At 41.1% G+C, this 17,709-nt stretch overlaps 1 protein-coding gene across 4 annotated transcripts in view; it reads right to left on the bottom strand.

The window, feature by feature from the left end:
- The window catches only part of MAP3K15 (mitogen-activated protein kinase kinase kinase 15), a 166,529-nt gene that overhangs the window by 80,215 nt on the left and 68,605 nt on the right, over positions 1–17,709 (bottom strand). For 3 of the 4 annotated variants that reach the window (XR_010596664.1, XM_065579742.1, XM_065579738.1), the window contains exons 4-5: positions 12,674–12,754; positions 1,362–1,555 (exon numbers count right to left, since the gene is read on the bottom strand). Coding sequence is in view for 3 of the 4 variants with exons in the window: in XM_065579742.1 (XP_065435814.1) it covers positions 1,362–1,555; positions 12,674–12,754 (275 nt within the window). In the remaining variant the exon portion in view is untranslated. The remainder of the gene's footprint in view (positions 1–1,361; positions 1,556–12,673; positions 12,755–17,709) is intronic. The other variant, XM_005281571.5, reaches the window with a different exon arrangement.

The following is a 17,709-nucleotide window of genomic DNA, read 5'->3' as shown; positions in this document are numbered from 1 at the left end:
TAATCTACACATTTATCCTGAAGTAAGCAGAAAGTGTCATGCTAAACAAAGAGACTACAGTAATATAAAACAAAATCCCTCATCTTTGTATGTAATGGAGACTAGCAGCTCTTATTAAATAAACCAACCAGAGCCATCCATTATCTGATTAGCTGTAGTTCACTTAGTGAACATAATGCATACTATTACACAGGAGGCATGCAAAAGCCACAGTAACAACTGTCATGTCTTTTTTCACTAAAAATCAGTTTATATTGCAATGTAGGAAGGTTACGAAAAAAGATGCAGTCTATTTGAAACATAAACTTGTAGCGAGCATTTACTAAGACCAGGGCTTAGTCACTAATAGCCAGAACCTAACAGGTACTGAGCACATATAACTGCTTTTCTTGTCCAAAAGGAGTTGCAAGTGCTCAGATCCTAAATCCTAAATGTAGAAGAGGAAATTAAGCTCTCTCTTAATATCCACTAATACTGTGATACTAACATCCACAACATACATCACTTGCAAGGTATTCTCATGAGATAATGCAGTGAGGGTCTGAAGAAATGGCCAATGGAAGGCTTTTTCATTTTATTTATTTTACTGTCACTGCAAACTCATGTCTAATTTGTTGCACACTATCATTCCTAGTTCTCATGCACTGTTTCCAGGTTTATGTTAATCAGTTCTCCTTGCGTTAATAAGAACGGACATAGGTGATTTGAAAATTTTACCCTAAGTCACCCAAGTGACTTAGAAGCCCGAGTCCCATGCAACATTTTGACTGAGGAAGGGAATGTGAAGAGTGCAGAAGGTAAAGTGCAGAAGAGGTGCAACGGGCAGTGCCTAGTAAACAAAGGGGTATCAAGATGTGTCCGTAAACAGGAGTCACCATGGGACAGCTGAGGCCCAGAGCAGCATTCTACAATTACTATGCAATTCAACTGTTAAAACACTAGTCTGTATGACCACAGTTAATACCATATTGTATGCACACACTTAGTTGGTGCTGAGAAAAGATGGTCTTTGGCTTCAAGACTTACAAAGAAGCTGAGGTATGTCTCTCTCATTACAACACCATGCACTATATTTTATATTTTCTTTTCTATACCCTCTCTTTTCCAAGGGTTGTGTCCGCAGTTCTGACTCTGCTGACTGATATTTTGGATAGTAAATGCAATCCACTGCTGTCATAAAATGGTTAGTTTACTACAACAGCTTCATGACAGAAATATAGTTTAGTTTAGATTAAATTAAGGTATTTATTTTAACACAGGGTTAAACACACTGAACACTGAACCTTGGTAGGGATTCTGAAACCTCTTGCAGAGTAGGAAAAAATATCCACGGGCAGGAAGTGTAAACGTGGCAAAATTACCATGATGTAACGTGAATGTCCTTCAGAAGACAGATAAACCTGTCCATCAGTGGAACACAGAGCGGTCCCAGGATGTTGTCCCAGTTAGGCTGCATGTACTCAGAGGCCCTTCGCAAGGCATCACTTTCACAGCAAAAATAATCAGCACCAGGTGTTACAATGTATGGAATAAAATAGTAATTCCCACTGGAAGCCTAGAAGGAAAAGCAAACACATTCAGATAGCAAATGGAAGCACTGCACACTCAAATTGGATGGAGTGATCTCATTCTGAATCTTTTGATTAATTCCTTAAGAGCAAATAACTGGCAGCTAGGTTTGCACAAGTGTTCACTAATTTTGCATGCCTCCACTTTTGGATGCTCAACTTGAGACACTTTGGGCCTGATTTTCAGGCATGCCAAAAGGACCACAGCTTCTATTGACTTCAGTAGGAGTTGCTTTCTTGAGGGAAGAATTAAGTCTTTATGTAAATATATGCTTAACTGGAAATCCAGATTTTTTAAAAAAACATCCAAGTTGACTGTACAGTATACATTTTTGTTTGTTTAAAAAGCAGCAGCCCTCAGGATGTCACGGTGGTGTCACCAGAACTTTAGAATTTAAATAATACAACTAAATAAAAATAACTAAGGTAACTTAAAATTAACTGACATTTTTAATTAAATATTCTGAATGTGGGTAAGACAAATTGTGTAGGTGACAGCTGTCACGATATTGTCACTGTTATTCAGTAGATCAGTCCAATGACAACATAATAAAAGGGGACTGGCAGTAGCATTCTTATAACTGAAAAGACACATTTCATATATATAACACTTTGTTGGGTTTTTGATCTGGCCCATATTGAGAAGACACTACAGAAAGAAGCAGTTGCTGGGAAGCAGTCACTGTAGTCAAAGAAGAATAAGGGATTAGCTACTGTTGGAGGAAGCAGGTAGAAGGCTCTCTGTAGAGGAGGGAAGGGGAGAAGAGGGGAGATGGAAGTAACAAGGATAAGAGGACCATACATAATATTTTAAGATCCAGAGACCTTACTGCATTCCAGAACGAGAGGCCCAGCTCAGTATCGCCAACCCCAAGCATTCAAAAATTATGACTCAGGCCCCCCAAAATCAGGAGGTTTTAAATAATATTTTAACATTCTATTTGCTTTCTGGTTTCTGAGACTTCAGGGTTCATATTTGCAACCTATGTATCCCCTGCAACCATGAGGGCTGAAAACCTACTTAAAAAAAAAAAAAGAGGGGGGGCCAGAGGGGAGCTGAGATTCACGACTCCAGGAGCTGTGGCTTTAAAAACACTATCAAATATTGTGAGACTTGCAGAGAATAAAAGTGTTGGCAAAATTAACTTCAGCGGGACTCCTCACGTATGGGAGGAATATATACATTACTAAGGGTGAAGGAATCAGGCACTAGACCTGAAGAGAAACAAATAAGGAAAACTGTTGCCGTTTGTGACCAGCTGCACAGATCTCATCCCCCAGTCCAGCAGGGAATAGGCCCACCCCACGGAAGGGCCACAGCTGTTTGCGATCAGTGCAGATGCATTTAGAAAGAAGCATGTGGCTGACAGGCAGGGCTATATAAAGCAATGCTCTCAGCTGAGTCTGAGAGGTGCCATAGACTGGGAAAGACCTTGTGTGGACTGCTCCACGGACTGGCAGAAAGACAGCCACCTGCAGTAGACTGGCAGCTGCTGTGAAAGAAAGAGGGGATACTAGCACAGCCCTGGAAAGGAAGGACTAAGAAGCCCTGATACAAGAGTGGAGAGCTGAACAGATTTTGTTGCATGCCAATAAATCAGTCACTAGTAGGGGAGATTTTTCATTTGGAACCCTCATTTCAGGCATGTGGTTACCCCAAAGGCAGAGAAAGATGAAGTAACTGAGGCACAGTGACCCTTTTGCCCCTCTATTTGAGTTCATTATGATTCCGAACTATAAAAGATCCATCATTTCTAATAAAAATAATACCACATTCCTAGTGACTGTACTTGAACTAAATGTCATCACACAGTACAGTATTCACATTTTTAACACTGTGATCATCGGTCGCACTGCTATCTTTATTTTCTACCACCCGCCTCCCCAAAACTAGCTACTTAAATCAAGCTCAACTCAAGCAACTAGCATGTCAAGTTGCTCAGTTACATTTTGCAAAAAAATTTGTTTTGCTTTTTTCTATTATTTTTAAGGCTGTCTTTGGCCTGGAACGTTGTGACCTCATGAGAAAGCAAGTCTGCCCCTGCCCCTCAAACCTCTAAAGACAAACACTTTAGGTCAATAATACTCCTTGAGTATGAATTTTGGTTTTAAATTTCAAACAATCCATGAGCTGTTAGTTCTGGGGGAGAAGGTGAAGATCAGCTTTGATAGTCCATATAATTTTCTTATGGCTACAATTTATAACAGGAATGAAAACTAGTTATTTGCTGGGAGAAGGAAAACTTTAAATTTCACAACCAACCTTCAGAGATGTTTCTCAAAGTTACCTGTGTGGAATAGTGCAATACACCTGTTTGGACAACATTTAACCATTTTATTCATTTCCCCTGCCTCCTCTTGGATTTTTGCACCCCACGTTTCCACAAATTTTCATCCACAATGCAGAAGCACCTATTTTTAATGCAGAAATTTAGGCCTATCTGTATTTAAACACATTATCTTATGTGAAGAGTTCTAGAGGGGCAAGCAGTGGGACTTCAGCAGAAAATTTAGCCCCATAAGTTTGTTTATCAGTTCATTCAGCTGCCAACGTAAGCCATCAGTTTTATACAAAAAGAGGTAGGCTACCTCCTGGCAGAAGTAACTTTAGGCTGGGTCTACACTACCCGCCTGAATCGGCGGGTAGAAATCGACCTCTCGGGGATCGATTTATCGCGTCCCGTTGGGACGCGACAATCGATCCCCGAATCGACGCTCTTACTCCACCAGTGCAGGTAGGAGTATGCGCCGTCGACGGGAAGCCACAGAGGTCGATTTTGCCACCGTCCCTACAGCGGGGTAAGTCGGCTGCGATACGTCAAATTCAGCTACGCGATTGCGTATCTTAAATCGACACACACTCCCCTGTAGTGTAGATGTAGCCTTAGTATGTAGGGGATACCCATCAAAGCCTAGTATTTACTGTGCTACCTCATGGCTAATGATCAACCGTTTCCTGACTCTTCTCTTTTCCGTTTAACATATGCATGCACTAAATAAAATTCAAACACCCCACGCAGTATCATATGTGGACTGAAATTTCTAAAAGATTGCATCGAATCTTCACTACTTAGAAACAATTCTGTTTATCTACTTCCTTTATATTGTTTTTATGAACCACAGATGTCTGAAAACATCATCTTTATTCCTTAGAAGATCTCTGCCCTAGTTGCCTATTCCTCACCTAAAGAAAACCCTCTATCAAAGTTAGCCACTGTGGAAAATTATTCTAATATCACAAAGAAATTACTGATATTCTAAGTGAGGAATAAGCCGCAAATTACCTCTTAAGCAACTTATGTAGTATTGCCAAGCCCAAGTGTTAATAAATCATCAGCCAGGCTCCCCAAAATTTGTGATTGGCTTAGATCATTATGACAGAATTGGAGCTTCTCTCTAATAATTTATGAATAATATATGTTGATCTGGTTATCGCAATGTTTACTGTACGAATATATTGGTTTAGTTTAACAGGATGCTATAAGAAAAAAAAGCAGATTGTGAAAAGAATGGCTGAAGATAAGCCATTCCTCAGCAAACTCTTGAGGGTTGTTAAGTGACAATGTCCAAACTCTCAGCCTTGAAGAGTTTACCTCCTGCCCAACTACCCTGCAAAACTAGTTTTGACCAGAAGGGCCAAAACCTAAGGAATACAGAAGAACAAAGGAGTATAGCAGGGTTTTAAAGGGCTCTCTCTCTTAAGAGAAGGAATAGGTTTTTTGTGAGCAACAGACAGAGGCACCCATTATGGGGTCTGAAAAGTTAGGCCTACCTAGGCTATCATCTGGGGTTAGAAAGATAGACATGTGTATAGACTGTTTTAATACCTTGGCCTCTAAATGCTTTGTCCCTGCTGTCAAAATTAAACAATACTTTCATTTAAGAAGCTGCCTGTTCACAGCCTGCTGACTCATCCCTCTGTCATGCCAACTCCCATGAAAGGAAGTACATTGGAGCTGGCTAGAGAAAAACTGCATCTAATTGGTGAATGGAAGACAGCTGCCTGCCCACTTAGCCTGGAGCTATCTAAAAGGCTGGGAGGGAGGTGGGAGGGAATGGAAGCAGGGTGATAGCTCCTCCTTCCTGGGTGAAGACTCTAGAACCCAAGCTGTGTATGGTGAAAAGATGGTGGGAGCCTAACCTGTAAATAAATGACACCAGTGGTTACTGAACCCCAGGGTTTCCGAGTGACTTTGTCAGCACAGCAGGGGCAGGAGCAAAGAGGGGCTCTGCAGTGCCCTGCTACATACCCAAACTCAGTTGGAGCTGCCAGGTAAGTGTGACACAGACATGCCCAGGCAGGTATATTACCCCTGTGTCTGACCATCGTCTCAATATTTCACTAAAGGGGATCATGTGTGGTATCTGCTGAGAGCTAAGAACTAGCTGAATGTCATAATTATTGCGAGGTGTTTGTATGGGAAACCATTTTAGAATTATGAAACATGTAGGCTATTGTATTCCAAAATGGTTGAAAGTGAAACTTGCCACTTGAGATGGAGGAGTCTCAGACCTGACTCAATCAACAATGAGAACAAGGGCCACCCGTGGAGCCAATCCAAGCCCTGGATTTACTGTCTGGACCAGATGCAGGCCTGAGTGTTTACCAAGACAAAAGAACCCCCAAGAAAAGTCTCTCGTTAGGGGACCCCCTTGGGCTAAGATACAACAGTCGGTAACTGTATAGGGGAAGAAGAAAGGGCAAAGGTGTTATTCATTATGGGAGAGGCACTGTGCCATTGGGAGCGTCTCATGAAAGGTGGATCCCAGCTTTCTGGACTGGACAAGTGCTGCAAGGATGGACCATTGGATGAGAAATACTTTCCTGTCTAGGAAAGTAACTTGTTAATAAGTATAGGCTATTGCTTGCAGTTTGTTTTTCTTTTACCTGTAACATTATGTTTCCAAACCCTTTTACTTGCTTTTATTTTGCATCTTTCTCTCAAGCTCTGTTAAATAAACTTAAATTTGTTTTTACTATAGACACGTATAGACACCTTGTCCTAAGAAGAGTGTTGAACTGAGGCGAAAACAGTGAACTGAGATACACTGCTTCCACGGAGGCAGCAGATCCATGTAAACTGCGGATGTCCACAAGACAAGAAACTGTGCACTTGAATGCAGTAAAGTGGGGCGTGTGAATTGCTAGCCTGCATTGGGAAAGAGTGGAGCTTGTGGAGCCTGGATGGGAGCACTTGTGTTGCCAAGGGGGAGGGTGGTGGGCAGAGACGAGGCTCACTCCTGTTGTGAGCAGGTGGCAGCGATTTACCAGGACACCTTGGTTAATACCGAAAAGCGTTACTAAGTACAGGTGATACGCATGGCACACACATGCCACTGTATTCAAAGGGGTGGTTTGAGGAACTACAATAGTTTGACTTTATTTTGTTTCTATAGAAAATATATTTAAAAAATCCAGACTCAAACTCAGGTCATATGCTTATATGACCTAAGGGAAACATTCCACCTTGACAAACAGTATCCTGATCCTGTAACTAGATGCATGAGTGCAGGGGTCCACTTGCATGGAATCAGTTGCAGGATTGGAACCTAAGTTGGTGACATATCAAATCAGAAAAGATTTAAACTCTGATTACTCTCATTATTGCTACCAGAAGCGCAATGATGTTGAATGTTTTACATTACATAGCCCCTTTACTGCAAATGACCCCATGCCATTTTATAAGTTATAGGACGGATCAAAAGCCCATTGAAGTCAATGGGAATTTTTCTTCTATGGGCCCAATGTCCTCACTTTCATCACAGGAACGGTCCTTCGGATTTTAATAGAATTACTTGCATTAGTAACGTGAGCAGGAAATTGCCCTCTATGCAGCAGAGAATCATCATTTCACCAGTCAGTGAAATGCAGAAGTTGTTTAGTAGAGAGGAAGTGAAGAGCAGCAAGATGTTTTAGGAAGAGCGAGGAACAGAATGATGTAATAGCTTTATTGTGCAAAACATTTTTGAGATTTAATTCGTATTTAAATGTATTGCAAAATAAGCTGTAGTGGCCTAAAATTAAATGAAAAAATAAATACAAATTGGATATTAGGAAAGAAATTTCTTAGCAGTTAGAACAATCAGGAATTTCAACTACCGCACTATCATGGAAGGTATTCAAGAAAACACTCAGTAAGAAAGTAGAGGGAGTAACAGAGAGAAAGCAAGGGTACATGAACTAGATGATTCCAGTAATCTTTTCCAGCCCTATGATATATAGATTTTATTCATGCAGGTGAACACTTCACTGCCATTCATAAGTAAGTGCTCACTAGTGTAAGAGCTGATCCTGGAGCCATATTCTATGATTGTTACACCAACTGGAACTCCTATTGGCATCAGTGAGAGTACTTTGTAAAAGTCTAAAGGAAACAGTCTTGTGAATCTAACTTTTTTGCCACATGTGCAGCAAATGCATGTGCTATTACTCAGCGATTCAAACAGGACCAGTATCTGCCTGCCAAACTTACAGCTCTACTTGTGCGAGATAAATAAAATTAATACCTGCATAAGGTATTAATACCTGTATAGCAACATTTAGATAATCTAAAGTTATTAGCTATCTGAATTAGTTTGAAATATTTCTAATCTAAAATACAAGCAAAATAAGTATTCGCAGTTAGAAATGATACATTTTAAGAACTTAAAATAAAGTTGTTAAGGAATAAGTACAGAATTATTATTCAATTACAGTGTAAGTGTACTATAAGGAAATAATTTTCTTGCACTTATACACTGATTTAAGGAATAATTCTTAGTATTTATACATCAATTTTTCATAGCACTTTTAAAAACATGATTGAAATAATAAATTTTAATTTCTATTGAGGTATGTAGGTGGCCTACCAGAATATAACTAAAAACAATCTAAACAAAGACAACTCAGCTCAAGAAGGAGATATCAGAATCATCAGTGAAATGAACCCCAAAATCCACCTCTAAACAATAATAAGTTTTACAATCTTTTGCTGGAAGGATGCCATTGCTATATTTTGGCACAATGTGGGTGTATCTTCAGTGAAGAACAAAAAGGGGGGTTATTAACTCACTCACTCTAGTTATGTAGCTAGAATTAAAATCCTAATGGCAACTAGGCAGCCACAGTCATCTCCTGCAGGGGTGTTGGAACAATGTGTATAGTGGGGGTGCTGAGAGCCATTGAACCAAACTGTAAACCCTGTACATGATGGAAACCACATCAAGCCAGGGGTTCCAGCACCTATGATCACATGAATTAACAGGTCAAGTTAAAGTCTACAGGGAACCAGGGGTTTAATAGTAGCGGCTCACTAGTGTTAAAGTCACAGTTGTCGGCCCTGCCTTCACTAGGATTTTAACTTCTTTTTTCCCCAGTGAAAAAATGACCTATAGGTTAAGGATTAAGGCCTTTCCAAAGCTACAAGACCGCAACAACATTGACCCTCCCTCCCATCTTCTCAAATACGTGCCTCAGGACAGCCAGTAATTCCAAACCAACTAATCTCTATTGACATAAAGGAATCAAGATGAAAACATGTCCCTTTCCCTCCCCAGTGAATTAGTCCTCTATTATTTAAGGTTTTCAAAATCAAACAAAAGTATTTGAAGCACGTTCACTGGTTAACAGATGGCCAGTGCATATTACAGGACTCAATGAATCTGTGCTACTGCATTCTGCAAGAGTTACAAATTATAAGTGGTTTTCAAACGTAGCCCTCAATAGAGCACATTGTTAATACTAATACCATAACAAAAAAATTACTGAAATTTAAAAAATTGTCTTTATAGATGACAAAGACACAGATTACAGTGGCAAGGTCTCTCTCCAGAAGAAAAGGTCACAACGTCAAAAGATTTTGGGGGAGCGCAGGTGGGAGAGAGCTATATCTGCCCATCTATGAAACATGGGTTTCCACGTTCAGCTCTCAGTAAAAAAATGAAGAGTCCTCACATGAAGGGCCTATCAATCCGCAGTCATCAACAAACACAGCAATTTCCAAATAAACAAGATCTTCCAAAAGCCTTCCCTCACCCAGGGCCGGCTCCAGGCACCAGCATAGCAAGCAGGTACTGGGGCGGCCAATGAAGAGGGGGGCAGCATGTCCGGCGGCAATTCGGCAGCGGGGCCGTCACTCCCTCTCCAAACGAAGGACCTGCCGCCAAATTGCCGCCGTAGAATGAAGCGGTGCTAGAGCTGCCGCCACTTGCGATCGCGGCTTTTTTTTTTTTTTTTCCCTTCCCTGCTTGGGGCGGCAAAAATGCTAGAGCCGGCCCTGCCCCCACCCAACAAGCCACGCTTTCAATTTTTTCCAAGTACAGCATGAACTAGCTGCCTCATACTCATTCATCAATTTAGGCCATGCCCCAGAATAGCACCTTGCAGGAATCAGTGATCAAAAGAGATGGTAATAGAGAACCATTTTATTTACAGTTTTGGAGTCAAGGGGGAAGAAGATATCTATTATTGGAAGCCAAGCATCTTTTAAGATATCCATAGATAAACTGCAAATAAGATGGGTGTAAAAAGACTTCCTCTAAAACACCTCTAACATTAAGCATATAGCCTGATATGGAAGAGAGTGAAAAGTCATTTCAAACTCAATGCAAGATTCAGTTATGGGTTTCTTTTCTGATCAAAAACTTGCAGAGTTTGAAGAAAGAACAGGAGTACTTGTGGCACCTTAGAGACTAACAAATTTATTAGTCCACGAAAGCTTATGCTCTGATAAATTTGTTAGTCTCTAAGGTGCCACAAGTACTCCTGTTCTTTTTGCGGATACAGACTAACACGGCTGCTACTCTGAAACCAGAGTTTGAAGAGTCTGTTCAAAATGCTATTCCTAAAACAATCTTCCTGGCCTTTTTCAGTCCCTCCCCTCCTTATTCATTGCAACAAATACAAGTTTGCCTTCAAAGTCTTTCACAGTTCAGCTCCATCTTATCTATCCCTCTCTATTATCTTATCAGCCTTCCCCTTTGCTCGGCCAACGATAAAAGTCTCAGCCATCTCCTTGTCTGTACCTCCCACAAGCAGCTTCGACCCTTCCTTCCATATGTGTAGGGACCTATTTCCAAATTCATGGTCCAAATTCCACTAAAATTCACAGTCCAAATTCACGGTCCATTTTGGTCAATTTCACGGTCACAGGATTTTAAAATAGTAAATTTCATGATTTCAGCTATTTAAATCTTAAATTTCACAGTTGTAATTGTAGGGGTTGTGACCCAAAAAGGAGTTGTGGGGGGGTTGCAAGGTTATTGTAGGGGAGTTGCGGTACTGCTAACCTTACTTCTGCACTGCTGGTGGCGGCAGCGCTGCCGTCAGAGCTGAGCAGCTGGAGAGCTGCGCCTGCTGGCTGGGAGCCCAGCTCTGAAGGCAGAGCCCCGCCAGCAGCAGTGCAGAAATAAGGGTGGCAATACCATACCATACCACCCTTACTTCTGCGCTGGTGGTGGTGGTGGCTCTGCCTTCAGAACTGGGCTCCCGGCCAGCAGGCGCAGCTCTCCAGCTGCTCAGCTCTGATGGCAGCGCAGAAGTAAGGGTGGCAACACCATAACCCCCCTGCAACTCCTTTTTGGGTCAGGACCCCCAATTTGAGAAACGCTGTTTTCCCCTGTGAAATCTGTATAGTATAGGGGAAAAGCACACAAAAGACCAGATTTCACAGGGGGAGACCAAATTTCCTTGTCCATGATGCATTTTTCATGGCTGCGAATTTGGTAGGGCCCTACTTATGTGTAAATCACTGCCCCACAAAACATCTGCAAGATCAAGACTTAACCTCCTTCGTACTCACTTCTATTCAGCACTGGGTAAAGCATAGGAACATTAGGCCCATGCTTCAGGGCATCAGCTCCTGAAGTCATGTACTTACACCAGAATCTCAGCTTTTGTTGAAAAATAAACTAAGAAGTTTCTAGCCCTTCTAGTGGGGGGAAGCTTGAAAACAAGACCTGAGTGTAACTAATGCAGTGATGACCCCATAAGTCTGGACCAATAGCTCAGAGAGGTTTTAACACCTAACTTGGCTGTTATCTCCAAGACCTCATGATCTTGGGAAGGGGAGGGAAGAGGCGCCGACACCATCCTAGGAGAGGACTCAATGTGGCAGGAGGAGAGGAGTGCAGCAGTCCTGATCCATCCACCCACTCAGATACACCCTGGCTGTTATGGTAAGTACTGGAGGGGCCTTTCCTCTCAACTCAGTTTCTCCAGGGAGGGAGGGAACTCTTGTTGCTCCTGGGGTTGAGGAGATGTGTCCTGGTGTGCATTGTAAACTCTTAGGGAAAGCAACTGTCTTTTACTACATGTTTGTACTGTGCTAAGCACAATGGGTCCTTGGAGCTAGGTGAAGATAACAACAGTGAGTAGCAAACTTGTACTAATACGACCAACTTTAAAATAATTGCTCAGTCCCTGCACACAAAGTAATTATACACCCCCCCACACACACACACACACACATACCTTAAATTACTTTTATTTTGATATCAGAGTATCCACATGGGGTGTTATACTGGCATAGTTATGGTGATAGAATTATGCTGCTAGAGCTATGCAGTTTCCCGTGTAGACAAGTCCTAAGAGTATTTAAGATAACATGTAAAAGACTCTCTCAATATGGTTTAACCCATACAACTGGACAACAAAGAACAAACCCAATTCATTAGACGAATTTGGATGCTTCTAAACACACTGCCTGTCTGAACACACTCAGGGAGTTAAATTAATCAGTTGTCTTAAGGATCAAGATAATTTTCAACAACGCAGAAAAATATGACGGACTGGACACCACAGAAAATTGTTGTGTGTGACTGATTTCCCAGCAAAATTAGAGTACTTTATATCCAGTACTTCATCTTAAAAGTCTGAATGTAAATATATTTTTTTAAAATGCAGGGCTTGGCTTTCTTTTTAATAAAACACAATGTATCCCTAGGCTACAGGCTATAATGTCAAAATAACATCTATTCCAAGATAACAGTTGCCTGAAAAATAAGAGCCAGCCCAGTATTATTTTTAAAATATCCTTAAATAAATACAATTGGAAAGGCACAGTAATAAAATAATTCTAAAAATTACTTTTATTCAGCCAGAAAGCAGAACAGAAAGTAATACATACTTTGCCTATCACATAACCACTGTGGTACTCAGGAGGCACTTGAACCCGAAGAAAAGCTTTGTGGTTGGCAACTGCAGCCAGCTCCAAATTGAAATGGAACAGCATGGAAAAATAAAGAATATGGAAGTATACAAATAATAATAATAATAAAAAAAGGAGACAGACAGACATAGGACACATGAAGAGAGAAATTATTAGAAAGATACAACAGAAGATGAAAACACACATACAGCACGTTTATATATAATCTTTAAACTCAAGGAAGTTTGCAGAAATTATAGTAGAACTACAATATTACAGAGACAAGTTTGTCAGCATATGTTCTTGGTTTATCACTGACATGCTTTCAGGAAGTCTTATATACAATCACTAGTTAGATTATTACATGAACACTGTAATTAACTACATACAACAACATATATACAATGGAGGTAAACTAGTGTGTGCCTATTAAAACTTTACCTTTTGCATTCTAGAACTCTTTACTGTTAAATATATAGCCTTATCTTGCATTAATATTTTTCATATTTAATATATACAGAGTATTAAAATCAGATCGTTAATTCTAAATCATTAGAAAACCACCAATTTAAGGAAAAATCAGTTTATTTCCCTTCTATTATCTCCGTGTTCTATTTTTGTCCTAGTTATTATCAGTTTGTAAGCTTCTAGGGGAGAATACGACTATAAGGAATAGCCAATATGGATTTGTCAAGAACAAATCATGCCAAACTGACCTAATTTCCATCTTCAACAGAGTAACTAGCCTACTGGATGGAGGGAAGCTGTAGACATGATATATCTTGATTTTAGTAAGGCTTCTGACACAGTCCCAAATGACATTCTCATAAGAGAACTAGGAAAATGCAGTCTAGATGAAATTACTATGAAGTGGGAGCACATCTGTTAGAAAGAGCCTACTCACAGAATAGTTATCAATGGTTCAGTGTCAAACTGGAAGCATGTGTCTAGTAGGGTCCTGCAGGAGTCAGTCCTGGGTCTGGTACTACTACTATTTTCATTAATGACTTGGATAATGGAATAGAGAGTATGCTTATAAAATGTGTGGATGACACCAAGTTGGAAGGGGTTGCAAGCACTTTAGAGGACAGGATTAGAGTTCAAAATGACTTTGACAAATTAGAGAATTGGTCTGAAATCAACAAAATGAAATTCAATAGACACAAGTGCAAAGTACTACAGCTTAGGAAGGAAAACTCAAATACACGACTACAAAATGGGAAATAAATGGCTAAGCAGTAGTACTACTGAAAAGAATCTGTGGTTTCTATTGAATAACAAATTGAATGTGAGTTAATGTGATGCAGTTGCAAAAAAGGCTAATATCATTCTGGGATGTATTCACAAGAGTATTGTATGTAAGACACTTGAGCAGAGGTGAAAGTAAGCTGGTCCGGTACATCAGTAAGAGCCGGTACAAAACTGACCGCACTGGCACGGCTGCTGATGGGGGGGTGGGGCTGGGGCAAAAGGGGCAGGTTCCCCAGGGCCTGGCAATTTAAAAGGGCCTGGGGCTTCTGACCATGGCCGGAGCCCCTGGCCCTTTAAATCGCCACCAGAGCCCCAGGGCTCCTGGCCACCGCCGCTGCCACGGGGCTCCAGCAATGATTTAAAGGGCCCAGGGCTTCCAGCCATCACTACCGCACCAGCAACCAGAGCCCCAGGCCCTTTAAATTGCCGCCACAGCCCCGGGGTAGCGCTAGCGGCAGCCGGGAGCCCCGGGCCTTTTAAATCGCTGGCAGCAACACGGGCCCGGCAGTGCTGAAGGGCTGGCTGGGGGAGTCTGGCCTCAGCCCCACCCCTTGTGCCCAAGGCCCTGCCCCTTCCAGGGGCCCAGAGCCCTCCCCCAACCTTGCTCAGGACCCCAGCCGCCCTGCATACCGGTAAGTCCCTTAAGTTACTTTCACCCCTGACTGGAGGTGATTGTCCCTCTCTACTTAGCACTGGCGAGGCCTGAGTTGAAGAATTGTGTTCAATTCTGGGCACCACACGTTAGGAAAGATGTGGACAAATTGGAAAGAGTCCAGAAGGTTTAAAAAACCTGACCTATGAGGAAAGGATAAAAAAAAACTGGGCATGTTTAGTTTTGAGAAGAGAAGACTGAGAAGGGACCCGATCACAAATATGTTAAGGGCGGTTATAAAGAGGACAATGATCAATTGTTCTTCATGTCCACTAAAGGTAGAACAAGACATAATGGGTTTAATCTGCAGGAAGAGAGATTTAGATTAGATATTAAGAAAAACTTTCTAATTATAAGGGGAGTTAAACTCTGGCATAGGCTTCCAAAGGAGATTGTGGAATCCCCATCACTAGAGATTTTTAATAACAGGTTGGACAAACACCTGCCAGGGATGGTATAGGCTTATTTGGTCCTGCCTCAGCACAGGGAGGAGCTTGACTTGATGACCTCTCAAGGTCCCATCCAGTCTGACATTTCTAAGATTTTGTGATTACTTTCCAGGGTGGGCTGTACCTAACTCACCACTCCTCACTTCCCACATTCAAATAAACCAAATGCATCCCACTATCATAGACGTGTACAACTGGAAGGGACCTCAATAGGTCATGTAGTGCAGTCCCCGACACTCAAGGAAGGACTAAGTAATAACTAGGCCATTTATGACAGGTGTTTGTCTAACCCAGGGGTTGGCAATCTTTCAGAAGGATGGGCAGTCAGGGCCAAAACTATTCTGGAAACCACTGTCCATCTGCCCTTTGATTCTAGAAATCTTTAAAAATGGCTTAATCCCACTTCTTCCTATGTCTTGTGTTTTCTAGATCCTGTGCCTTAGTTGTCATTAAATCTAGTAGAAATTTTCTGACTTTTGATTCTTCATCCAAAAAAATGACAAATTTGTTACAAAAAAAAATTGTGAAAAGTCAAGTTTTTGACCAGCTCTGGTTTTCATGTTTTTCTGAAGTTGCACTCGTACAATCAACCAGTTGTGATTTGGAGAAGAGAAGTTAGGAAGCCTAATAAAACACACAAGTTTATCCTTGCCCTCTAAGGATAAATACATTATCCCCATACACACTCTCTACAAGTCCAAGACTATATCCTCAAGCCACCTCCCAAACCTTCATTGCTTCATGGTAACAGAGAGATGAAGATGAGACTGTTCCACAAGGCTGGATATTTGTGATTTATTTTATAAATAACTACTTTGACAGAAACAGTAGAGCTGTGCCTACATCATCTCTGAGTGAAATAAGCAGCTGACTGCCTTTAAGGCTACAATCAGTTCCACACAAAAAGAACCACCTAATGGAAGGGACATAGAGAATTTTGACCTTTAGTTACACACTAGGGCAATTCTGTCTTGGGAACTGAGCTCCCAATTGTAGACTGCATGCTTTAAACATCTCAGTGGGGCAGTAAATTAGCAACACAGAATTTTAATTGCTTGCTTTGGGGGAAGTTAAATAGAACAGACTCTTATCCCAATCTTATCTCAAAATATTTCATTATTGATGTTGGAAGTACATCCCCAGTTTTCCCACCCTTATACTTTTCAAATAAGTTATTAAATCTATATTGCAATCTTATCACTCAGCCTTACAGAGCTGCTCTGTGGTTTTCACGTTTCAGCTATGGACCCAGGCCAAGTCCCAAATAAACTGCTGAACTGTTTGCAATGTAGCATTCTCCGTTTATGTTCAACTTTCTCTCCACTCCCTTTTTCCCTGAAGTGGAATTAGTATAATGGATTTACATTTCCTTAAAGGGAAAACATTAATCATTTTTCTAGGTTTACTTATTTATTTAGAATGAAGAAACAATCAATGTAAAGGAAACATTTGACATCTACTCTACATCTTTATGGGTTTCAACTACGGTTCTACACTGTGATTTTCTTTGCCCTTTTTATGGGATTTGAGATTTCCAGAATAAAGGGCAACACTAAAATATTAAGTCCTTAAAGGCAAGGATTCTGCACAGTGGCTCTGCACCTAGCATACAGCACACAGGGGATTGCTTTTGCACTGCCAGGAAAAAGGGATGTTGTAGCTAGGGACAGTTTCAGTTGTCCTCTTCCCCCAAAGACAGTTTCAGTTGTCCTCTTCCCCCAAAGCATAATGGGTCGCAGGCATCACTACTGCCTTAAGACTGCAGTAGCAGCTCTGCAGATCCTCCATGGCTCAGGGCAGGGATGGGAAGTAGTCTTTCCCTTACTGATCTCTACTTCCTGACAGAAAGCACAGCCAATTTGTGTTGGGGTTTCCCCAATGGAGAACAATTAAACTAGAAAACAAAAACAAAAAACAAACACCACAGCAGCAACATTAATTCTAATGTAAATATTTGCCATTTAAACCTAAAGGGCTAATTAGCAGTTCACTTCACTTGATTTACATTTACATTTACACTGACACTGTAATTATCCAAGGAGTGAAGTGACCCTCCTTATCCAAAAGCTTCAAATGAAGCATTGGTAGAATATTGTAACAGTGACAAAACGCAGTCTTGTCTACAGCATGCAGTTACTTCTGGAGGGGAAAAAACAGACTCTTGTTTATGCAGAGAGACAGTAATTTCAGCTTAGTTATAAAACTTTGATCTAGTGTAATTAGTTTGTTAATTTAACAACATTGCCACAGTAATCTCAGATAAAACTGATCAGAGATAACAAATTAAGGAAATAAATTTAAATATAATCTATCTACTATCAAATTTCAAGCAAGCTATATTTCCCCTCTTCTTTCCTCCCTCCCCCCCCCCCCCCCAAAAAAAGTCAAGAATACATGCTTGGTACTTAAAAACTAGTAACTCTCTCTGATGGCATTTTACCAAAAAAAAAAAAAAAAAAAGCCAGTAAACACTTCAGTAAAAGGTGTCAGGAGTTACTATAGGCTGGATGGTGCTTTTGTGATCAGTCCTGAATGAAGGGGCAGCACATAACTGCTCCATCCCAAGAGCAACCCCTAGGAGAAACTGTGACTCAATCACGTTTCCTCTGCTCCTCTCTTGCTTTGGGTAGAGATGCAGTGAGTGTAGCTCTGGAAAAGGTCAG

The sequence above is a fragment of the Chrysemys picta genome, chromosome 1 (genome assembly GCF_011386835.1).
Source record: "Chrysemys picta bellii isolate R12L10 chromosome 1, ASM1138683v2, whole genome shotgun sequence".
NCBI lineage: Eukaryota > Metazoa > Chordata > Testudines > Emydidae > Chrysemys > Chrysemys picta.
This window is presented reverse-complemented; position numbering and strand designations above follow the sequence as displayed.